Source organism: Nuphar pumila, chromosome 11, assembly GCF_984573655.1.
Source record: "Nuphar pumila chromosome 11, dmNupPumi1.hap1.1, whole genome shotgun sequence".
NCBI classification, from domain to species: Eukaryota; Viridiplantae; Streptophyta; class Magnoliopsida; order Nymphaeales; family Nymphaeaceae; genus Nuphar; species Nuphar pumila.
The window spans coordinates 94735718-94760918 of record NC_143259.1 but is presented as its reverse complement, the minus strand read 5'-3'; the positions used below and the strand labels follow the sequence as shown (position 1 = coordinate 94760918).

Below are 25201 nucleotides of genomic sequence, written 5' to 3'. Positions count from 1 at the left end.
CGAGCCCCATGTGGCGTCCGTTGAGACCCCCAAACACGAACTGTAGCTAACAACTGCTTCGGATAAAATTCGATTAGTTGACATCCCTACGATAACAGGATTGGACACGTGATGCCAATTCAACCCAAAAGTTTGATTTTTTGGAGGAAAAAAGGACACTGATTTAAAAAAAAAAAGTAATCAATAAAAAACTAATTTTTAGGTATTTCAACATTAAAAATACATTTTTATTGAAATAAAACAAAAACATTAAAAATATTAAAATAAAATCAAAACATTTACAGCACGTGCCGTATACGCGTCCGCGTGTCCGAGTCTGAGATTTTGGATCCAAGCAGTATGACGACGGAACACCGCCATCATGCGCCATGTTTATGGGATCGATAGGAATAAATGCAAGAAACTCCAAAGGAGATCCGCCAACCCGGTTAGATCAGATATCCCGGCAGGCGGAAAACGACGGTTAGATCAGATTTCCCGGCGGGCGCATTGCGAAGACGAAAAAGAGAGTCTCTCTCTCTCACTCTCTTACTCTCAGAAGCAAAAGAGAGAGAGAGAGAGAGGGGGAGGGAAAGGTGGACGATGGGGTGGGGTTGGTCGATTTACGAAGGGATCGTGGCCGTCGGTTCGCTGCTGCTGCTGGGATGGGCGGGGCTGTGGTTCCTGAACCGTCGGCTCTACAAGGAGTACGAGGAGAAGAGGGCGCTCGTCCAGATCCTCTTCAGCGTCGTCTTCGCCTTCTCCTGCAACCTTCTCCAGCTTGTCCTCTTTGAGATCATCCCCCTCCTCTCCAAAGAGTACCTTCTTCCTTCTTCCATCCTCTCTCTCTCTCACACACATACTTTTTTTCTTTCTGTTTGATGGTTCTCGCGATCTTTCTCTCTTCCTCTTATGATTCTCTCTCGCGGATTTCTTTTTATTTGAATTTTATGTTTCTGTGGTTGAATTTGTTTTCATTTTCTTGCGTTTATTCAATCCTTTGCACTGTCGATGGATCCGTCATCCGTGCCGCTATGAATTGGGGAAGTTTCTTCGTCGCCGTTGAATTTGTCGATCGTAGTTTATGGAATTCGTTTTTCTTTTTGTGTTGCTTGTTTTTTAGTAATGCGCTATCTCCTGGATTAAATTTTCTATTATTCCTGTGGATTTTGATGGATAATAAATTAGGATCACTACAGCACGATCTGAATTGGTGCTTGAAATGATGGAATTGTAAACTCGTATTTATGTGCAAAAACGAGGTTCTATTTTTCGGTTAACGAAACAAGAGCGGTTTCATACTTGTTTATGTGTCTATTTGCTTGGTCAGTGGCCTGGTAAAAGTAAACCATCAGTGTGCATAAAATCAGGAACATGGAACAGTAGGAGGATATGAGGTCAGTTTGTTAATGCCAAACTGAGCAAAGCTCGAATCTCTTGCACTGGCTCAACATCAACCTACAGTAAGTGCTTCACAATCTGCACCTAAAGAGGTTTCAGAGGAATTGATGAACCCATGTCAAAAAAGAGCTACAATGGTAGAGATGGATGCATTCAAGAAGATTGTAGTGCGTGGGAGTTCATCAAAGTTCTGTCAGGTCGCAGGAGTAAATGAGTATGCAACCTAAAGTTTGGGCCTGAAACATATTATAGATTTATTGTAAAAAGAAATGTACAAAGCACATTTAAGATGTATTAAAAGGGCCTAAGATATCGATTTATTGTATTGTATCTTATTATATTGTAAAATTTGTAAGAAATTGATACATATTGTAATATTATAAAAATAGAAAAAATAGAAAATAGAAAATAAAAAATAGAAAATAGAAAATAGAAAATAGAAAATAGAAAATAGAAATATCAATAAACAAGAAAAATTGCATCCAAGCAATAAAACTATGATATCAAGCTATAAATAGAAATAAATAATTAAATGAATGTGATTGTGATGCATAACAACAAATAAATAATATATGGCATAAAAAACCATAATTAACCAATATAGTGAAAACCATGCATAAAAATGTATATAATTATATATAATTTGAATATCATATCAAGCAGAATGAAAGTACCGTTAGTGTTATAATTTACAACCCACCAATCAAATTACAAAGAAAACAAAATCCGTCAATGTTTGATACCTATTTAACCCTTTTAATCAGTGTTATCAGTATCATATCATATTGTATGATACGGCGTATCGCAATATCGCTGGTGCATGCGATAAGATATACCCCTTGAATCTTTAATGCGATATAATACGATATTCAATTATTTGAAATATTTTTTTTTTTGTATTACGTCATTGTTATGATTTGTTTACTCAAAACCTTTTTCTTTTGTTTGTTATCTAATGTGACTCTTTAATAGTAAACCTTTTGTTTTTGTTAGTAGTTAGTTTGTAACAATATCTTTTCACATGTTATAGCACTACATGTGCATGTTTAATTGTTCATAATGCTTGAATTTGATTTCTTTTATTTTATTCTATGATTTTTTTCTACTTTTTTTGGATGTTTTCTGATTTTTTGTGTATTTTTTATTTTTTGTTATTTTTAAAATAGGATTTTTCTGTTTCTTATGATATAATGCACCGTTTCGCCAGCCCTTACGATACGATAATTACAACGTTGCTTTTAGTTTTGACTTTTCACTGATCATGGCAAGAATGTTATTGAAATGAAGGGTCTTCTTCTTTCTTCCCTCGTTCTCCTCTTTTGCATAAAATGAATCATTCACTACACTTTTGTATCTGGATGTAGTTTTCATTGTTGATTATATATCCTTTTCCCACTTCATTTTTTTTTCACATAAGAAGGAAAAAGTTCAATGGCAGGGTTCAAGGATGCAGCTCAGATATCTTGATGAAGTTGATGAATCCATCCATTGTCAATGATCTTCCAAATTGGTTTACAATAATAGATTTTGCTCTTAAAATTGTCTCTATTATGTTCTTTTTCTTATCTATACAAGTAGGGTATCACTAGCTTTTCACAATGTTACTTTTACAACTTGCATTGTCATCCTCCAAGATTCACTATTTTTAAAAATAATCACACACATGCACGAACGGTTCAGCAATGGCTGCCTACGTCCACCGTCTCAAAATTTTCTCTCTTATTCAACCATAACCTAAGGAAGAGGTTACATTATAAAGATTTGAGTTGCATGATTCTCGTAGATACATAGCATCTTTGTATGGGAACCTTGTTATCATGGGATTCTATCTTGATAACTTCTTCTACAAGAGTTTCCTTCTTTCTACTTGTTTCCTTATTGTCATGAATTTCTGCTTCCTTGGGTGACAATCCATCTCAAAAGTTCGACCAGCTGATCCTCCTGGACTCCTATTCTTGAATGGATCTTTAATAACTATAACCTATAACCTTCCAAGATTATGGAAAAAAAATACCTGTTCTGCTATATCTCCCTCTGGTCACTTGCTTTAGGAGACTTTCATGTAACAAAAGGCTTTGCGCTGTCAAAAATTATTTGTAGTCCAAGGCTCCTCTGAATTTGATGCATATGTAACATTAGAAAAACATTGAAACTCTGGGACTTGTAGCAATTGGCTTGGAAACAAATTCTTTATTCATAGAATGGAGATATCAATATCTTAGACAATCATATCCAGTGTTGTACGTATTGTACAATATCATACGATACATATTGTTACTTTTAGAGAAACCAATGCGATACACACTCATATCGCGATATGAGTGTGTATCGTATCCGTATCGGGTGTATTATAAGATATACACTTGTATTGTCTCGTATCGTACAATACACCTTCGACGAACTTTACAAAAGCCAAAAGTTACTTTTTTACTTTTTGAGTTTTAACTTTTAAATACCTCTTGAGGGTCGAGTCCCTCATTTGTGTAAAGGCCATTAGAGGGGAACCACACACCCTATGAGCTGTAACAACAATTTGGAAGCCGATCCATGTGCAAGGGAGAGGGCTTTTGCGATTATCTCAAGAGTATATTTTCACCATTTTTCAACTCAAGGAAGTGGGTTAAGGTAAAAAATTCTTATTCTTTGCTTCTTATTGAGTTTTTTTGGGGAAACTACTAGGACTTAAGTTTGTTATGTGTGTGTAAACTTGTCGAATATTTGTAATTTTGTATGCCTATATTTTTATTTGATGGTTAATTGGTTATGTTTTATTTTAGATATTTCAATGTCATCTTCACATTTATGTCATAGAGATGATCATTGATGATGTACCACGACCAGGGTCATCATTAAGATTTTTGTTTTGTGATGCTATTATTAGAGGTGGACTGCATAGATTTAAGCAACATAATGTAGGTCAAGATAAAAAATGTACATCCATGTGATTCTCCATCTGTTCGTCTTAGTGTTATTGCTTAACTAGAAGAAATTCAAAGAAGAATTTTGCAAAAATACAAAGGTGAAGGACTTTCAACCATTGATGACCCAATTGCCAAAAAAATGGCCGAAGATAAAGAGAACATTGTTTTGCAGTTGAATACAATACTGAGAAAATACTGTCTTAATCTTTGACAAATAGGCTCTATAAGATAGTTTAGTTTTAGGATTTTTATAGTTTAGAACTTTAGAGATGAAGATTGACACATAAGACATTGGTTAAATGTAATGTTTTTAGTTATCATGAACTCTTAGTAGTTTAGTTATGACTTGTAACATTTTAATATGACTTGGATGTGAATTTGATATTGTTAATTAATATGCTTTAATTGTGTTTAAAATTTAAATTATATAGTTGCCTTTTATTTACATTGTCAGTTATGAGTTGCATGGCTTGTTATTAATTTTAGAAGAAGAAGAAGAAGAAGAAGAAGAAGAAGAAGAAGATGATGATTATGATTATTAGGGTTTTATATAATATTTTGTTTTTGTTTATATAATATGAAAGTATGAGTCTTGTGGCATGTTCTTGATTGCAATAGTCTATTGAAGCTCATAGAGGCATAAATGCTTCATATGTGATTTTATGGTTGTATTTTGTGCAATTCATCATTGTTTTATATGATATGATTTTTTTTAGAATTTTTGCTAATTTTTCTAGATTTTTTGAATTTTTTTTATTAAATATTTATGATACAATATTACTTTGGGCCCGACCGATACGGATAACGATACGATACTTACAACCTTGGTCATATCAACAAGATATCAGCGCCATTAATTTCAAATTGAAGAGACAAAATTTGTGCATATCAAACTCTTGCAAGGCTTCAGATGTTTATTTAACTGAAGGAACTTTCTAAACAACAAGAGGGTGGATTTATATAACGTATCTAAATAAGATGAGAGTTGAAAAATTGAAGACTAATATTCTATGACAGTGCTCTGCCATTTGCACATTTGAAATCCTTATCTATTGATTAAGTTTGTTAATTAGAAAAATTTCATTATTTATTTTTCATCTTTACACTGTTTCATATTTGGTTATAACCAGCTTCATGCTCAGTTTTTTTCTCTGTAGACTTTGACTGTAAGTTGTTATTTGTTTGACTCTGAGTTTTCAACATAGGTTTCATCTACTTAAGTGCTGGAGTATACCTGAGATTAGCCTAGACTATGGTCGTTGATGTAGATATTATGAATTTGTTTTTCAGTTGAATAGATTGTCAATATTTTAAACCATTGAATGTTAATGTCACCAGCATTCTGATACAACTCCATTTGATGCAGGGCAAGATGGATAAACTGGAATGTTGATTTGTTCTGTTTGATTACATTGCTGGTCTTCATACTGCCTTATTACCATTGCTACTTACTGCTACACAACAATGGTATGGAGTTCTTTAACCAGTGCTGCTGTTGTCGCTCGTCTGCCCCTAAGTTTCGTAGTTTTGTTTATTTAATAGTGGGCCACTATTTCTATGATTAGTAACTGAAAGTAGGAGAGGCTCTCTTTTATGTTTCAAATGAATTGCATTCTTTCTTCCCTCCTACTAAGTGCAACAAATAAAAATGCAGTTGTAACAAATACTAGGGTAGGCAAAAAAGAATCTATTGATTGTCAGGATTAAGGGATTAGAGGAAAACCCTGCCAATGTCATATAGTTAAAAATAAAGTTTACCATATATTTCCTTGGATCTATGTAATTCCTAATAAGACCGCCCCTTGACAGAATAGCAGCGTAGAAATGTTTTTTCATGTTATGTATTTGTACTATATTAGTTCATATGTTTTCTAGCTTATTTTAGTTGTTATGCTGTTATAATCTACTTGCATCTCTTACAAATTAAAGTCTCTTCTTTCTAGAATACCTTTCCTTTGAAAGAAGAAATATGAAACCTTCTTAAGTAGCTTTTGTCCTTTTACTACTGTTTTCATAATCTTTTGATTACTTTCATTTAAAATTTAAATAAATAGTCATATATCTGAAGGAAACTTTTATTTTTCTTCGATCTAATTTTAGTGATGTTATATGTGACAGGAGTGGGTAGAGAACGAGCAGCTTTTGGTGCAGTCTTATTCCTGTTAGCATTTCTTTACGCATTCTGGCGCATGGGCATCCATTTTCCAATGCCGTCCCCCGAAAAAGGTCAGATCTGATGCAGTTTGAATTTATTCTTGAGGCACTTGGTGTCCTGGTTTCTGCCATCTTTTGTTCTTTATTTAATTGTATATCTGGATATTTAGCAGAGTGCTATAGGGATTTCGTTCCACAAATCTGAACTCCTATGTGAATCCTCAGAAAATAAATTAGTAAATGAGATTCAATTACCATATCTTCCAGAAGAAGCGGTTTCTTTCACGTTTTGACTGAGAGAATGGATCATGCAGGAATAAGAATTTCATAGGTTTGATTTGCTACTTTTGAGTTGTAATTTTTAACAGTCTTCACTATGAGCCTTGGTCCTGCTAAAAGTTGAAGTGTTGTGCAAAGATTTGTTTGTGGTTTCATGTGTTTTTGACTTCATCTTGAGAGATTTGATTGCAAGTTTGTACTTCATATAGTTACTGTTCTTAACTACTTATGCTTCAGCAATTTCAGTGCTGGTCAGTTCTAATTCTTACGATTTTTTATGTCTTAGTCTTGGCCTTGCTAATAGTTGATATATCTTGCAATGTTGTTATATTAAAGGGATTTGTCTTTATCTTGTAGTTGCAACCTTGTATATTCTCTAATTTTCATGCCTTCCTTAAAATACCTGGTTCTTGCATAGGGATGGCAGTGGACCAGGGCGGGTTTCATGCCTTCCTTAAAATGGCCGGTTCTTGCATAGGGATGGCAGTTGACCAGGGCCCGATGGCAGGTGACAAAGTGATGCAGAACATCCGGAGGTTCAGAGTTCGGACGCGGAGTTGGATTCCAATCCAACTCTCCAGACCCGATCTGGACATCGCTACCCGAGGCGATCCACCCACTTACAAGACGTCCCTTGTCTTAGTGGATCCACAATTTAGTCGATGCTCGCTTGATCCTTCGCTTGATTCCATTTCGCTCTTCATGGAATCATATTTTTGGACATTTTGTCGTTAACCTTTATTTTATGTAATTTTATTTTTTTATTTTTATTTTTAGGAGCCGGATTCTATGGATCCAGATAGTTCTAGTGTCCTGTAGGATTGTTTTGCGGCACTAGAGGGTGTATGGGGTACTCAGGGTAGTTTTCTTTTTTTCTCGATTTAGAAACCCAATATCGTGAAGAGTTTTTTAGAGCAAAAGCATCATTTGGATCTTGAATCTTATCCAAGATCCATTTCAAGCACAAACCCTAGATGGCGCCACCTTGATTGGACCTCTATAACCCTCATTTGAAATCAGTTTGACCATAGAAGGTCAAAAAGGGCTGTTGGAGAGGCAATGGTGCCCATTTTCAAAAGAAGCCCATGCATTGGGCAAGTGGGCGACACCTTGGAGAAGCCCACCCCCCTTTTGGTGTGATTGGAGCTGGGGGGTGGCATCATCATTCTACCCTGGCCTTAAGAGACCATGGTGGTCAACCGTGGAGGAGGTTGTTTTGAGAAAAAAATTCGAAAATGGAGTGGAGAAGAAATGTTTAAAGGTTAAAGACAGTTTCACTATTTTGGCCGTATCTTCCTAGATATTGGTCCAAATTGCATGATCTTTAGCTCGTTGGAAAGCTAAGATCCTGTTCTATAAGTTTGTTTTTTACCACTTGGCCTGATTCGGCTCGGTTAAGTCGACAAAGTCCTTGACAAGTTGCCTATTGACGACATCAAGGATTTTTGTGAAGGATTTTGGCAAAGGAAGAGTGAGACTCGAGTTGAGTGTTGAAGCTCGTTTGAAGGAAGGTCACGGTGGCTGGCCGAGTGCTTCAGGAGTCATGTATCCGGTGGAGAACTCTGCAACTTTCAAGTCTCCACAAGTTGGTGTTGGAGCTGGTTGCTGCCCAGCTACACCATCCGTTTTACCATTGTATTTGCAAATTCCATCCTATCTCGTTTCGGTGTTTGGACTTGTTATTTCTGATTTTATTAGCATGCAAGTATTTTGCCTATGTTTACTGAATCAAAGTTTGAGTTTTTTATGTTCATATGCTGCTTGAAAGTGGTTCCAACAATCTGCAACATCGTGATTGTGTGTGTCACCGTTTTTTGTCAAGAAATGAATTTCGATTCTGGAGTTGTCAGAGACGTCTCCAAAGAATCTATTGGTCCGATTTCAGTGTTCTTGGGCTTCCTGGAAAGCTAAGACACAGACCTACAACATTGCTGTTGAGGTTGCAACCTGAATCGGCCAGCAGGGTCCCAGAAATTTTTGTCAAACCGTCGATCAAACAGAGCCTGCCAGTTTCTGTCCCGTCCAGAACACTGTGAACAATGTTCCGTATTTTGGGGATTTCTCACGATTCCCTTCATAAAAATATAATCCGTTTGATTCTGTAGAAAGCTAAGACAAAGATCTATAACTTTCATGTTTTCCATTTTAACCGATTCAGCCTGCAAGTAGTCTGAAAAAATCTATCTTTCCGCACTTGTCTTAGGTCTGAATATAATATTCATTGTTATAACATTCTGTGTATGCTTTCTTGATTTTTGAATATCTGAATATTTATGGTGTGAAATCGAAATCTGAAAGTTAGTCTGATTAGCTAACATCTGGCTACACAATAGTGAAGTTTGGGGTTTCTTCTGAAACCCTCATCTGCGTGCCTGAATCCGAGGTGATTCACGTGGCCTACTAGAACCCCTTTATCAGGTTAGGCTAGTTAACAATTAGATCGTCAGAGATCTTTGAAATTCAGTAGAGGCGCGTAGGATTGCTCAAAAATTCTGAGCCATAGTTTTCTGAAAAGGTCTGAATCAAACCTTCAGTTCATCTGTTGGGAGTTTTCGCAAACTCCGTTGTCTAAGAAGTCAAAACCCTCTTCGAACAGGCTGTCTACCAAACTCAGAGAGCTTGTCATAGGCTTGATTATCAGTCCCAGTGTTGAGTCCGTGGAACGTACACCTATGATCCGAATCCAGTGATTTTGGATTTGTTGGAAAGGTGTGCGAGTCGCACACAACTTTCTTTTGGACCGCCTCTATCGAAACAGAGCGCACGAGTCCCGAAAACCCTATTTCTCAGAGTCCTGTTCGGATTTATCTTAGTGAAAAAGCTTCCGCACGTATTGAGATCCGTTTGGATCTTGAATCGTGGATCGATGCGTTCCGAGTCCACATCACAAAGTCTCCAGCCCCGCTCCGTCTCAAAAGTTTGCCCCCCATCCCTGCCTTCATCCCCGCACGGGTTTTGATTTTGACCTCCGTCCCCGGTCCATTTCCTGTTTCATGTCCTCCATGCCCAGTCCAAACGGGGTGAGGTGGGGCCCTGATTCCCGGTCCTTCCGTCGTTGCCGCCTTCCGCCGTTAGAGGAAGGAGACGAAGGAGAGAAGAAAAATGGAAGCTCGCACATCTCGTTAGAGGAAGGATAAAAGAAAGATTCGAGAAAGGGTTTTACGTTAGGGTTGGGAATATATAATAGTAATTTCTTTAACGGGGATCGAAGATAGGGCGGGGCGGGGGCAAGAGAAAGTCCATCCCCACCTCCATCCCCTCATGATTTTTGATTTTAACCTCCATCCCCGGTCCATTCCCTGTTTCATGTCCTCCATCCCTGGTCCAAACGGGGCGATGCGGGGTGGGTCCGCATTTCCCCCCGGTCCACTGGCATCCCTATTCTTGCATGACCTCTCTCTCTCTCTCTATATATATACATATATATAATCATCCATTCCTTCATACTTCATAGTTTCTTGATTTTATTGTGGAGCAAGCCCTATGGATATTTCACCAAAAAAATCTTTATGGATATGATCTATATGGTTTGGTTGGTGTTGTATAAGATGATTTACGAAGGGCTACAAAATTGAACGGTGTACAATGCATCAAACTTTCACTATTAAAAAAATCATTTTCACATCGAAACCACCCTATCCAAAGTGCATTTCCTGATAAATGGACCATGCTGGGCGCATTGGTTGGGTCAAATTGGTCAAATAAAGCTTTCACCTATTCCCCACCCTCAGCCCTCGCGTTCACACACACATATTCACATGAAGTAGCTCTGCACATTTGTATGTGTTTTTATGTTATTATTAGTGGCAGGAAGTAGTCTGTTTTGGTTCTATCTTTTGCCTTTCAGCCAATATTCCATTGTTGAAATGCTTTATTGCAGATTCCATTTTTAATTGGCGTCATATGACCCAGTTTTCTTAACAGGTTTTTTCACAATGCCGCAGTTGGTCAGCAGAATTGGAGTGATAGGTGTCACAGTCATGGCTGTATTGTCTGGTTTTGGGGCTGTCAATCTTCCATATAGTTACTTATCACTCTTCATCAGGTTATTAACAATTGGTATTCAGTTATTCCTTCATCATGTACTAATTTTGTGCCTAAAGGTTTTGCTAATCATTTTTTTTAACCATGTTTTTTGTTTCATATTGCTCAGATTTGAATTTTTTGAGTATTGACTTAAGAATCACAAGGTTTCTTGAATCTGTCTTGCCTCTTAAAATTTACTGTGAAACAAAGATAGGTCTAAAGAAGGGCAGAAGTTGTAGGTGGCTATCTTTGCTTGATGATTTGCATGTTAAACATTATGAGCAGTGTACAACAACTCTGACCCCTCCTTAGGATGACTTGGAGGTGGTTAGAGGTGGTGAACAAGGTATAGAGAGGAAAATGAGAAAAAGAGTGTGGAAGAAAGGGGGCATTTAGGGCTTGAAGGTGTGGCAGCCACCACACTTGACCCCCTCTCATCTATTTTCTCAAGAGTTACAATATTTTATGACTAAAATAGCATTACAGCTAGACACATGACAGTTAGCCATACAACTCAGGCCAAACTTAGTCAATCTTACTATGGACAGAAATGGTGCTCTCTTACAACATTCCCACTCACCCTCAAGTCATGGGAAAGATGTCAGCCCACAAGGGCTATGCACATCCAGCTAAGTGGGTCGGCTTAAGGCATTTGAGTTGAAGGATGTTATGAATTCGATATCTGAGTGTGCATCCCTTGTCTTAAGGCCAAAGCAGCAGGCTCCTTGGTGGGCAAAGGGGGTCGTGGACAATAATAGTTATGTGAGTTCTTGTTTTCATAAAGAATTGTGATTACTTGTACTTCTGTTGAACACAAAACTGTAATTGCCTTGCTAAACCTTTTCAACCAAACTTGAGGTGATTGCGTCAAGATATATATTGCTTTCTAAGCTTACAGGCTACAAGGTCACTTTTGTATTGCAAGAACCCTGGAGATAGAGACTATACACTTTTTTCCTGAAGGTTCCCATGTAAGAAATCATTCTTATCATGCAACTGAATAATAAGCCTAGATTTGTGTTCAATTAAAAAAAATCTACATTTATGGGCTGCAAGTGCAAGGACTACTCTGATAGAGTTTAGCTTATCTACTGGAGCAGAAGTTTTTTTGATAGTTAATGGCATAAGCTTGGGTATATCTCTTTTGCCACCAACATGGCCTTCTATCTCTTAATAGAATCATCTGGTTCATTATGAGACCAGTGTGATACTTTTATATGTTGATGAGATAGTCCTCACTGGAAGTAATGAAGAACATTGATAAGCAATTGTTGCATGATAGGTATCACATGAAAGACCTTGGGAAGTTGCAATCCTTCGTTGGTTTAGAAGTTGATAAGAAGGTTGATCGTACTCTTAAACAACATATGCATGCCTTGATTTGCTAAAGCGCATGAGAATGATTGGTTGTAAACCTATGATGACTTCTATGGCTTTGAATACATGTTTGGGAGATGATAGAGAACTGATAACTAGATTAGAAGTTGACGCTTTGCAATACTTAACTTTTAGAAGGTTAGATATTGTGTATGTACTAAATCAGATACCATAATTCATGCATGCCGCTCACACTTCTCATCTTGAAGTTGTTGAGAGAATTTTAAGGTACATAAAAAGAACATCCATTGAAGGTGTTATATATAGAAAGGCACATGAAGATGACTCAATCAACTCAGATGTGATAGTTGTGGCTTATTCAAATACTGATTGGGCATGAGACCGAAAATTAGATGTTCTGTATTGGGATATTGTGTTTCTAGGTGCACATTTGGAGTCTTGGAGTAGCAAAAAGCAAAGAACTATGGCAAGATCAAGTATCAAAGCAGAACACATGGCTATGGCATCAGTGGCTGTGGAGATTTCTTTAAGTCTGCCATTTTACCTGCAATAATGGTTAGAAGGAAGAAAGGAACTAAGAAACTAAAGAGGGAAGGAGAATAGGAGAAGAGAGACAATGAGGAAAAAGAGAGAGTAGGGCCATCTATTGGGCCCCTTCTTTCCCTTATACTTTATTTCATCCTCTTTTGGCTGATCAAAAAGGTGGAAAAGTGTTAATGTAATGTATTTCTGTACATTGGTAGATCAGGGGTATGTTTGTCTTTTTTCATGTACCTCAAAATAAGTATATTTTTATACTTTTTCTTTTTTCTTTTATTATTCTTGTATTTATTCCCAGCCATCATGGGCTTTTAGGGAATAAAATAAGAGCCGTTGGACCCTAATTCTAGCCGTTGGGTAGGCCTGAACGGCTCTCTATAGGCCTTCTTGTGAATATAAAGGGTCTGCCCCCTTTCTTATTTTATGTAATTTTCAAGGGTTGTTCCCTAATAAGATTATACATTTTGTGTGTGTGTTCTCAGCCCTTAAGTGGCTTGTTCTTGTGTTTTCTTGTGTGAACCCATAAGAGGTCATTTTCTCAAAGTGTTCTCTAGCCCATAAGTGGCTCTCTAAAGCATAACATCAGTTCATGACATGGTATCAGAGTTAGATCGTCTATTTGGTGATATTTAACTCTTATTCAAGCATATTTGAAGTGGTGCAAAGATCAGGCCTTTACTTGGGAATCATGCTGACCAACTTTCTTGAAGATTAATTACCTTGTGAATGCATAGAGGCATTGGTACTTCAAAAGGAGTTGAAAATTGTTTCAAGTATTTATTCCTCTTCTTTTTTCTACTCTCTTGCTTTATATTTTTTGGTTCCATGACCGACAAAGAAGTTGTGATGGTAACTCCAATTAAATTTGATGGAAAAAACTATAATCTATGTGCCACTGCCATTAAAATAATTCTCATTGGAAAAGGTTTATGGGAGTATGTTGATGATTCCACAACTGAACTCTCACAAAATCTATAAAAGAGAAAGATGAAACCATTAAGGAAGTACTCAAAGCAGAGGAAAAGGCTCTTGTGGGTTATAAGAAAACATTGAAAGAATGAGAAATAGCCCATGCCAAGGTACTTTCCCTATTAATAGGAAGTATGCATGAAGATACATGTGAGACTATTTTGGATTTTGAGAGATCCTATGAAGCATGGCTCTTTATTAAACAAACATATACTCAATGTGATGTTTCCTTTAGATGAGAGTTTTAAGATAATATACACAATTGTAAACAAGGCGAAAAATGTGTTATAGAGTACTTTGGCTCTCTAGAGAAATTATTGGACCGAATGGCCAAATTAGAGCCCATTTGAAAAACTCCTGATGATGCTCAACTTAGAAGCAAATAAATAATGAGCAATTTTTTCAATTTATGAGAGGATTGAGACTCGAGTTTGAGCAAATGAGAGTAACATTATTCATAGTAGACAAGATGAGCTTCCTCTTATTCAAGAGGCTTTGGCTCAAGTATGCATGAAAGAGACTAGGTTGAGGTTTCAAAATGAAACAAGAGAGGCCAAGCCGTCAAGGACAATGTATTTGCCATTTCAAAACTAGGAGCCAACACCCATACATACAGACTATCACACTTTTATAAGAACAATAACTATGGGAATAATCTTGTGTACGAGGGAAAAGGAGATGAAAAGAAAAGATGTATCTTTTATCATAATTGTAGAGAACTGGATCATACTAAACCATATTGCCTAGAATTCAAGACTAAAGATGAAAGAAAGGTTGCTTGTAACGCCCCAAAATTTCAAACTTGTAAACCTTTCAAAATTATTGAAAGAGTAGAAAATCCTTAGTTTTTCAGAGTTTTTTGTTCTAGTGAATAAGCGAAAATGATTTTTCAAAAATAAAAGACAAGTCGACAACCTTGGGCGCATTAGCGTAAAAACCTTCATTTCACAATAGATTGAATCTTTACAAAACATTCAGAAACTATATGCATTTGAAGAAAATTTCAAGTTTATACAAAATGGGCTTTTTCGAAGAAACCCTTATACAAAATGCAAAACCCAAAATGTATCCAGGATATGGAAAGCCAGCAAAAAAGTGGGATCTTGAAGCTATCTTGTAATTGCGCCATCGCCCGTCTCGTAAACCTAATCATCACCTGTACCTATAAGATGGATCAGTTTCATGAAAAACTGGTAGGTGCACAAGTAAGACAATATAGAACAATTCTAGCATATGCATTTAATCCATACATGATACACAATTCAACAAGTAATACGACAAATCTAGCATAAACAATTAATTAATACATAGATGCACAAATCAACAAGTAATATGAGCAAGATAACTTCGTTTCAATATTAGCTGTCCTACGGGTACACACAGGCGCAAACGTAGAAACAACAAAGACTAATCTGAGGGTTTATTATGCCATGTATTTTCGATACCCCAGGTAGCTAGCTGAGTCCGCTCTTAAAGAGACGGTCGGTAACCGAGAGAAGATTCTCCAAAGGCATACGTGGCAACGGATGCATCCAACTTCTGCAGAAGTCCATGAGATGTGCCACATATGATAATCTTTAGTAGTTCCGTCGCCTAACTCTGATGACTGTAGACATCAAGTCATTTGCCCGAGGGTAGTTGTTAACAACCTGTCCATCGAAGTTTTTGTACCGATCCATCCTCTTCCTTGATGGAAATAAGAGGCCAGTGAATGCGTTGGATTTTATTTAACTGACGACTCATTCTACATGCTCCGGTCTTTCAAACTAGCTCGAGCATCTTGCCTATGAAGGCGATTATCACCATTATGTGATTTCAACAATGTGCCATTCGCACGCTTCGAGGTTACCACAAACCTCTCATCCAATCATCATAATACTAATATGCCGTGCCTGTCTAAAAATACAACTACGATGAGAGGGGGTATTGGTTTCTCAAAAGAAACCCCAACTCAATGTTTTGTAAAAGAAACGATGTAACTATCCAGTTTGACATGATTTGGTCTTTCCAACTATTTTTATAACATTGTGCAATTTACATGATACGAGATTGCCATAAATCTCTCATCCAGTTATCGTAGTATCAACATGTTGTGCATGTCTCGCGATACTGCTTGCGATAAAAGGGGTATGAGTTTCTCAACATAAACCCCGCTCAACCACATGCTCATGCCCCCAACTGGGGTTATCCGAGTCATCGAAATCTCAAACTGAAGTTTGTAAAGCATTTCTTCCAACTGTGCCGACTTGGGAAAGCTTAGTTGCAATTTCACAACCTGTAAGCGTGCAGGCTTTGCTTTGCAAAACTACGCATTTGGAAGGTTGGATCCTCACAAGGAATCCCTTTCCTTTAAAACTCTAGCGTCCATGCGCAAACCCATGTATTTTGAAAAAGAGCGAGTAGGGAACAAGTAGGATAGGATATGCTCTTGTGTGTCCTACGAGGTTGCATTTATGTAAGTATAATACATATATTACAATGCAAGCCTGCGCACATTACAACGCGACAACAAAGTATAAAGCAGGACTCGATGTGCGAAACCACACATCGAGCTAAATAAGTGCATAAGCAGTGCATGAGGTACGAAACCGTACCTCAACTAAATAAATGCGTAAGCAGTAGCCTATGCACTAAAGCGCGACGACAAAGTAAATGGCATAAAGGAAAGAGGACAAGGATCACAAAACTGCGTCCTTGTTTTAAATGCGTAAGCAATATCCTGTGCACTAAAGCGAGACGACAAAGTAAATGACATAAAGGAAAGAGGACAAGGATCACAAAACTGCGTACTTAAATTAAATGCGTAACCAGTGGCCTGTGCACTAAAGCCCGACGACAAAGTACATGACATAAAGGAAAGAGGACAAGGATCATAAAACTGCATCCTTGAATTAAATGTGTAATGTATATATATATATATACATATATATTGTTTAATTTACAAGTTTTAAGATTTGTCCTTTATTGTCCATTGTGCAATTTTTTCCTATCTCGGAGATTGTCAGAGTTGTTAACGTCTCCCGACGTAGGTGATAAAAGGCTCGTGCGACGGGACACATGCAGAATCCGTTGCGCTGATCGGGTGCACGCATTGTATAAAAATGTTTCTTTAATAAAAGAAGTGTCGACCCATGCGAGGGGCCGAATATGAAGGGAGGGGCAGGGCCGAATAAAAGAAGGGAAGGGCAGGGCTGCGCCCCTGCTCGACAGACTGACAGAGAGAGGGAGGGGGTTAGGGATTGCAACCTGCCCACTGATCTAACAAAAATAGGGAGGGACAGAGAAAGAGGAAGGGGCAGGGGGCACGTCCCTCCCCACCAGCCTGATAGCAAATAGGGAGGGGGCAGGGGCGCAACCCCTGCTTGCCGGTCTGCCAAAAGAGCGAGGGGGCAGGGGCGTAGCCCCTGCCCGTCGGCCGAAAAACCCAGCTGACGGTAGGAGGGTATGCCCTCATGTCGGCTAACCAGAGAGAAAGAGCGAGAGAGACAGGGAGGGTTGCACCCCTCCCTGGCAAATCGAGAACAAAGAGAGAGAGAGAACAGGGAGGGGCGGTGCCCCTCCCTGCAAACCGAGGAGACAAAGGGCGACCAAGGAGGAGGCGGCGGCCCTCCTTGCGAATTGAGAAGATAGAGGGGGAACAAGGAGGGGGCGACGCCCCTCCTTGCAAACCGACAAGGCAGACGGAGCACGGAAGGGGGTGGCGCCCCTCCCCTGCGAACCAAAGACAAAGAGAGAGAGAGGGAGTAGGGAAGTGGGTAGCGCCCCTCCCCTGCGAACCCTATACACTGAGAGAGAAAGAAGGGGAGGGCAGAGGTGCCCTCCCCTCTGCCGTTATCAGAGGGAGGAAGAGAGAGCAGGGGTGGTAGGGAGCACTGCCTCCTGCCAGCCGGCTTGCCGAAAAACAGGCGATGACAGGAGGGCGACAGAAACTGCGAAAGAGAGGGAGAAAGGGATATGCGTACTTGTAGTGGGGGAGGTGTTAAATTGTAATTCATAAGACAATGTATTTTTTATATATTATATATATAGTAGGGGTATTTTAGTCATTTCTACATTTTACACATATTCATGTTTTTGAATATGATTGTAATTCCTCCTTTTTATTTTTTCTTATTTTTGTATTTTTTTCATTTCTTTTTTTTGTTCTTTTTATATAATGTTTTTGTACACAGTCAGAACAGTCAGCCACTGACTGTTGTAAAGATAAACGTTGGGCTGATTCCCAACGTCTCTACTAGGAGCCGTTGGGAATAGCCCAATGACTCTTTAAGTGTGCTTATAAATAAGGGCTATGTGAGCCCATTGAAGGTGTGTATTACAGTAAGGAGTTGTCTCCTTAAGCTTATAAACAATGTGCATTTATTGCACTTCTTTTGTGGTGTAAAGCTTATAAACACTGTGCATTTATTTTCTTGAGTATTTGAAGTATCAAGTTATTTGAAAACTTGATTGTTTGCAAGGATTCTTCACATGGTATCAGAGCAAGGTTGGAGAAAGAAAGATCGTGTGGATTCTCAATTTTTGGGTGCCTCAAAAAGCGTGCCCTCAATTTTTTGGTGATTGGAGTGGATCCTCTTGTTCATCCAATATTTTAGAAGACTCTTCTATCAAGAAAGGTCTAAAAATCCTTTGCGGTACATATTCTTTTTCATCATCTCTCCTCTCTAATGGGTGAAAAAGACTTTCATTTTTCTCTCGACTTCAAACTCAATGGGTCCAACTATCATGTCTGGGCCGGAAACATGGAGGCTCATATTAAAGGAAAAAGGCTTTGGGGCTATGTCCAAGGCTCGATTCTCGAACCAGAGCCAAAGATAACCTTGATGGAGAAAGGAAAAATAAAAATCCTTGAAGGCGAAGAAAGAGCCAAGGCTCTTGAAGACCACCAAAAAACATGAAGAATGGGAGATGAGGAATTTTAAAATCCTTTCATGGATTTTATCATCCGTAGAAACAAGAATTAACGCCAATATTATCAAGTTTAATAAGGCTTCTCAAGCGTAGGAGTACATTGAGAAGATGTATACCTCTAGGGACTTATCCCATAAATATTACCTTCAAAAGAGGGCGCTAACTCTTCGTCAAGGAGAGATGACTATAAGAGAATATTTTGTCGAACTCTCTTCTATTTGGGATGAGCTTGCTATGCTCGAACCCAAGTGGAGTGGAGAAGTGATGCAGGGCAGGACCCGATTGGGTCCATCGTGCCACCCGATCTGCCACAAAGGGCAGATGAAGGACTTCGCGCATATGACTCACTTGCAGGGACGGAGCCACGACGCAGGGAGGTACCCCTGCGCACCTACGTCAGGCGTGGTGGAGCTCGCACGCCCCAGAACCAGCTCCAAAGAGAGACTGACCCGGATCGTGGGTCGGATCTAGATCTGGACCCACAACCCGGTCCAGTAAACAGTCTTTAAAAGGCCCTGCCTAGGGTTGCGTGAAGCAGAGATTACTGAAAAGCTCCAGCCGTCTTTTCCTTCTAGCAGTTTTCCTGTTCATTTACTTGTTTACTGTTTTTTTCTTTACTTCTTTCCCTGTTATTGCATTTTCCTATTGTTTATTGAATCATTTTTGAGTTTAATAAAGAAGATCAGTCCCACCGATTCACGGTGGGCCATTATTTCTCCTCTCCTCCAACGTGGACTGCATCAAAGTGGTATCAGAGCAGCGGGTGTTCCACCTTCATCAGCGGTATGGCTCTTGAGGAGGGAACCGATCCGGTACAAGGCGAAGTGCGTGAGGAGGCGAGCAACGAAGATCCCATGCTGCGTGTCATGGAGGTGTTGACGAAAATACAAGAGAATGTGTTGCGCGTGACCCAGGATGTTGCAGGCCTATCGAAAAGGCTGGATAGGATGGATAATCGCTTGATAGCACTCGAGTCGCGCAAGGGGTCGTGCGCAGTACCAGATGCAGACTTCGCTGATGGCGTGTCTGCAAATCTGAACCTCCAAGGGGCTGAATCATCCCAGCCGATACCCCTACAGCGAGTGAATGCGCCTGTTTCAGCCTCCATGAATGGTCCGGCCTACCCAGCAGTTCCAGCATCCATGTATGGTCCGGACATCTCTCGACAGCACCAGGGGATCCCGACGAACAACGATGCCCTGGTAAGAGCACCCCACTCCCGACAACGGGTGACTGCGCCTGTTTCACAGGTGGACCCGAGCCTGCAGGGCCCCAACGGTACGCTGGGTCCACCTGCAGGCTAGGGTGCGTGGCCAGGCGCAACAACAAGTGCGCTGAGGGTCAACCCGAGCCTGCAGGACCCCAGTGTTGCGCTGGGTCCACCTGCGGGCCCAGGATCGTGGCAGGGCCTCGCTCGGGCTGTGTCGCAGAGTGAGCTGGGTCGGCAGGGGCCCAGCGTCACGCTGGACCCTGCTGCTGGCCCGGTCCTATCAGCCCAGCTTGGGAGAGACGTGCATCTCTTCCCCGACCCCACACGGGGAGGCTCTGTAGCCGCATCCATGCGAGCTGGAGTTGGCGAACCTTTATTGATGGACCCAGATCCAAGAGGACCCAATCCAGTTTGTAATGCAACGGGACCCAGGCCTGTTTCGCTGGGACCACCCATTGGGTCTCAGGGAACGGGTTTGGGTCTAGACACCCCTTACCCAGCCTACCTAGTTGGTTCCGGTTCGCGGGCAGCCCCTAGCCAGAACCAACCCATTAGTTCCGACCCTCAACATATACCCCAGACCGACCCTAACCCATATCGGACCCGGACGGAGCTCCAGTTTGGATTTGAGCCGGGTCAAAACCAGACCCATAATGCTATGGATCGGGGATCGAGTTCAAACCAAGCTTCTTATCCCCACAACTCGAACCTCGATCCAACCCACTCATATTCTGGGTCCGACGAGTAGTGTAGGAGCGGGCTCGATCCATATCCCATCGGGCGAATCGACCCATCCATATAACCACCAGGCACCATACCCATACCCATACCCAAACCCAAATCCACCTGTTTACCCAACCCTGACCCAGAACCCAACTCAACCTCCAACCCAACACCATACTCCTAACCCACAACCATATTATACCAATTTTACCCGCCAGGAACCAGAAACTCACCCGAACCCTCCCCCCTACATTGGCCTTCCCGTCATTCCAGTACCACAATACCGGCCGCAGATGGTGACCGCCCCCGGGCAAACCAGACCGAGGCAATGTCAGCAGGAACCGGCTCGCCCTGACCGCCGACCCCCCATAGGGAGAGTTCGACAGCACCAACATCCCGGTGAGCAATACCGCCCTACGAACAATGAGGCAGCCTGGGACGACGACCTTTTCTGGAACGAGCATCCTACCAGAATGGTGGAGCCGCGACAACAGAGAGCACCAGACCACTCCTCCACTTATGGCGTGAAACTGGATCTTCCGGAGTTTGCGGGGCGATTCGACGCGGAGCAGTTTTTCGACTGGTCTTATGCAGTGCAGTTCTTCTTCGATTATCACACAGTTGCTGAACATCGTCGTGTCTCGTTAGCTTCTACGCGATTGAGAAGCCTAGCACAGACATGGTGGGTGGAGCTACAACGATCAAGGGAGCGGCAGAGATTAGAGCGCGTACAGTCGTGGGAGGAAATGCAAAGGCTGATACCTGACCCTGCGCCAAGGTTCCCGAACTGAAGCAGAGTACACCGCAGAGTTCCATCGTCTTTCCCTGCGTGTGCAGATCGAGGAAACAACTCGTCAGCAGGTCATGAGGTACATTTCGGGTCTCCGCCCTGCTATCTCTGATGATTTTAGTTGTGTCACAGTGGAAACATTAGATCAAGCCAGCAGTTATGCCATGAACATCGAGGACAAGCTGAAGCGGAGGCAGGAATATCGGACTACCCGTAATGAGCCCACCAGCCGACCCAAGCCGAGTTTCCCAACCAGGGGAGCAAGCTCCCCTAGTGATTCAAAACCTAGAACAGACCTTGGCAAACCTGACCTGTCAGGTCCAGCTTTCCACACCCGGTCCAAAGCCAAACCTACTGAGTCGACCCTTCGTTGCTTTAGGTGTCAAGAGTTAGGACATGTCGCGTCCAAGTGTCCGACCGTGAGCAAGAACACCCATCTGGTTGAAGGGATTGTCGAGTCCGCAAGTGAGAGTGATAGTGATGACAATTCATTAGTTGAGGTTGAGGATGACAGGGGAGTTATAGAGTTCGACGGCAACGTCGAAAGTTTGTTGTCCATCCGTCATGTGTTGACCACACCCCGAGAATCGGCCCCATCGAAATGGCTAAGGAATAACATTTTTAGGACCCGGTGCAACTGTGAAGGGCACGCATGTGACGTCATCATTGATACCGGAGCTTGTGAGAACATGGTGTCTGAGAGTGTGGTGTCTACCTTGAAACTTAACACAGAAAAGTTGTCCCAACCTTACAAGATGGCCTGGTTCAAGAAAGGAAATGAGGTTCCCATCACTCAGCGATGCCTAGTCCGGTTTTCCATGGGGGAACACTACCACGATGAGGTGTGGTGTGATGTAGCCCCTATGCACGCGTGTCACATTCTCTTGGGACGTCCCTGGTAGTTCGATCGCCAGACAACTCACGATGGCCGCAAGAACACCTACTCCTTTGTCTTTAATGGCCATAGAATAGTCCTTCTACCTATCAAGGAGACTGGTTTCCCCACTGTAGACAAACCTGAGCGAGTTCCCCGAATCGCAGGACTCTCGTACCGGCTCTTCCTGGACCACTGTCAGGAAGATGACTATTGTTATGCCCTAGTGGCAAAGCCAGTGATGAGTTCGTCCGTGTCCATTCCCGCGGACGTTGCCCCTCTTCTAGAGGAGTTCCGCGACATTATGCCGGATGAACTACCTGATGGATTACCTTCGGCAAGGGTAGTTCAGCATGCCATTGACTTTGTGCCAGGGTCGAGTCTACCCAACCTTCCCGCATATCGCATGAACCCCACTGAGCATACTGAGTTATTAAGATAGGTTCAGCAATTGCTGCAAAAGGGTTTCATCCGCGAGAGTGTTAGTCCTTGTGCCGTTCCCGCCTTACTTACTCCTAAGAAAGATGGGTCCATGCGCATGTGTGTCGATAGTCGTGCGATCAATCGCATCACAGTCAAATACCGTTTTCCCATTCCCCGTTTGGACGATATGTTTGATATGTTATCTGGTGCCTCCATTTTCTCTAAAATAGACCTAAAAAGCGGGTATCACCAGATTCGTATACGCGAAGGGGACGAGTGGAAAACAGCATTCAAGACGCGTGATGGATTGTACGAATGGTTAGTCATGCCGTTTGGGTTATCTAATGCCCCAAGTACCTTTATGAACATGATGACCCAGGTCTTGCGTCCGTGTATTGGGAAGTTTGTTGTTGTCTACTTTGACGACATTTTGATCTATAGTTCCTCATTGTCCGAGCATTTGAGTCACCTGCGTCAAGTCTTAGATATTTTGAGAAAGGAAAAATTGTATGCCAATGCCAAGAAGTGTGAGTTTATGACGTCCAGTGTCGTGTTCTTAGGGTTTATTGTGTCATCTGATGGCGTCAAGGCCGACCCTGCTAAAGTCCGCGCGATTGTCGATTGGCCTACCCCAAAGACTATAGGAGAGATCCGTAGTTTCCACGGGTTAGCCACTTTTTACCGACGTTTCGTGAGAAATTTTAGTACCCTTATGGCCCCCATCACGGAGTGCCTAAAAGGTACTAGTTTTCATTGGACACCAGCGGCTAGCAAAGCCTTTACGATCATCAAGGACAAAATGACCAGTGCTCCTGTTTTAGCCCTCCCCGATTTTAGTGCAGTCTTTGAGGTTGAATGTGATGCCTCTAAAGTGGGGATTGGCGCCGTCTTGAGTCAGAATCGTAGGCCCGTTGCCTTCTTTAGCGAGAAGCTGACTCAGGCCAGGTGCCAATACTCCACTTACGATGTTGAGTTCTATGCCGTTGTACAAGCCCTTCGTTATTGGAGACATTATCTCATTTATAAGAAATTTGTCTTGTACACGGACCATGAGGCATTGAAGTATCTGAACAGTCAGAAGAAGTTGAGTGCTCGTCATGCCAAGTGGGTCAGCTTCTTGCAAGAGTACACCTTTTCGCTTCGGCATCAATCGGGTACCCTGAACAAGGTGGCTGACGCTCTTAGTAGGAAGAACAGTCTTCTGATGACTATGTCGGTACAGGTCATTGGTTTTGAGCAATGCAAAGATTTATACCCTACGGACCCTGATTTTCACAAAGTCTGGGAAGGGTGCACTTCTTCAGATCGCAACCTCGACCCCCGTTTTTGTATTCATAATGGTTACCTCTTCCGTGGTAACCAATTATGTGTGCCCAATTTCTCCCTTAGACTTCAGTTGATTTTAGCAGGGCATTTCGGGCATGATAAGACGTTCGCTCTCTTAGATGAACGATACTTTTGGCCCAAAATGCGCAAAGATGTTGTCAAGTTCATCCAAGGCTGTCATGTGTGTCAAGTGTCCAAGGGTCATCGTCAGAATAGTGGTCTGTACACCCCGTTACCCATTCCTGAACGGCCGTGGGAGCATGTATCCATGGATTTTATCCTGGGCCTTCCCCGCACACCACGTCGTTTTGATTCAATTTTAGTAGTTGTTGACCGGTTCTCCAAAATGGCTATCTTTGTTCCGTGCAAGCGCACCACCGATGCCTCTTTAGTCGCCTCATATTATTTCAAGGATGTTGCCCGTTTCCACGGTCTACCTCACACAATCACTTCCGATCGCGACACGCGTTTTATGAGCCACTTTTAGAAATCGTTATGGGCCCTGTTGAAAACTAAGCTTCAGTTCAGTAGTGCGTATCATCCCCAGACTGATGGCCAAACCGAAGTTGTGAACCGCACCTTACGAAATTTGTTACGGAGCCTAGTGGGCGAAAATGTCAAGACTTGGGATCTCGTATTGCCCCAAGCCGAGTTCGCCTATAACAACTCCATTAACCGTTCTACTGGTAAATCTCCGTTCTAAGTAGTGTATGGTCGGTCTCCCACCCATGTCGTTGACCTAGCCCCTGTGTCAGATCTCTCAGCTCCAGCTCCAGATGCCGTTGAGTATATGCGTGACATTCACAGACAAGTCCGGGCCAAACTTGTTGAAAGCTATGAGACCTACAAAGCTTTTGTAGATCAGGGTCGTCGTGATGTCCATTTCGAGGTCGGTCAACTTGTCTGGGTGTATCTGCGTCCAAAGCGTTTTCCTGTAGGCACCTATAGCAAATTAAGTCCTAAGAAGTATGGCCCTTTTAGGATCCTTCAGCGATTGGGTTCGAATGCTTACCTCCTTGAGCTGCCCGCTGATTGGCATATTTCCCCTATTTTCAACGTGGCTGATTTATATGCTTACTGTGGCAACAACAAGTCGACAGAGCCGACTTCTTCCCAACCAGGGGAGAATGATGCAGGGCAGGACCCGATTGGGTCCATCGTGCCACCCGATCTGCCACAAAGGGCAGATGAAGGACTTCGCGCATATGACTCACTTGCAGGGACGGAGCCACGACGCAGGGAGGTACCCCTGCGCACCTACGTCAGGCGTGGTGGAGCTCGCACGCCCCAGAACCAGCTACAAAGAGAGACTGACCCGGATCGTGGGTCGGATCCAG

At 41.7% G+C, this 25201-nt stretch overlaps 1 protein-coding gene across 4 annotated transcripts in view; it reads left to right on the top strand.

Annotated features, from left to right (window-relative positions):
• Positions 1–418: 418 nt before the first annotated feature.
• The window catches only part of LOC149822528 (GPCR-type G protein COLD1), a 163938-nt gene continuing 139155 nt past the window's right edge, over positions 419–25201 (top strand). For all 4 annotated transcript variants that reach the window (XM_089981615.1, XM_089981612.1, XM_089981613.1 and 1 more), the window contains exons 1-4: positions 419–797; positions 5668–5768; positions 6420–6527; positions 10659–10779. In XM_089981615.1, the coding sequence (XP_089837741.1) occupies positions 583–797; positions 5668–5768; positions 6420–6527; positions 10659–10779 (545 nt within the window). In that variant the 5' untranslated portion in view covers positions 419–582. The remainder of the gene's footprint in view (positions 798–5667; positions 5769–6419; positions 6528–10658; positions 10780–25201) is intronic.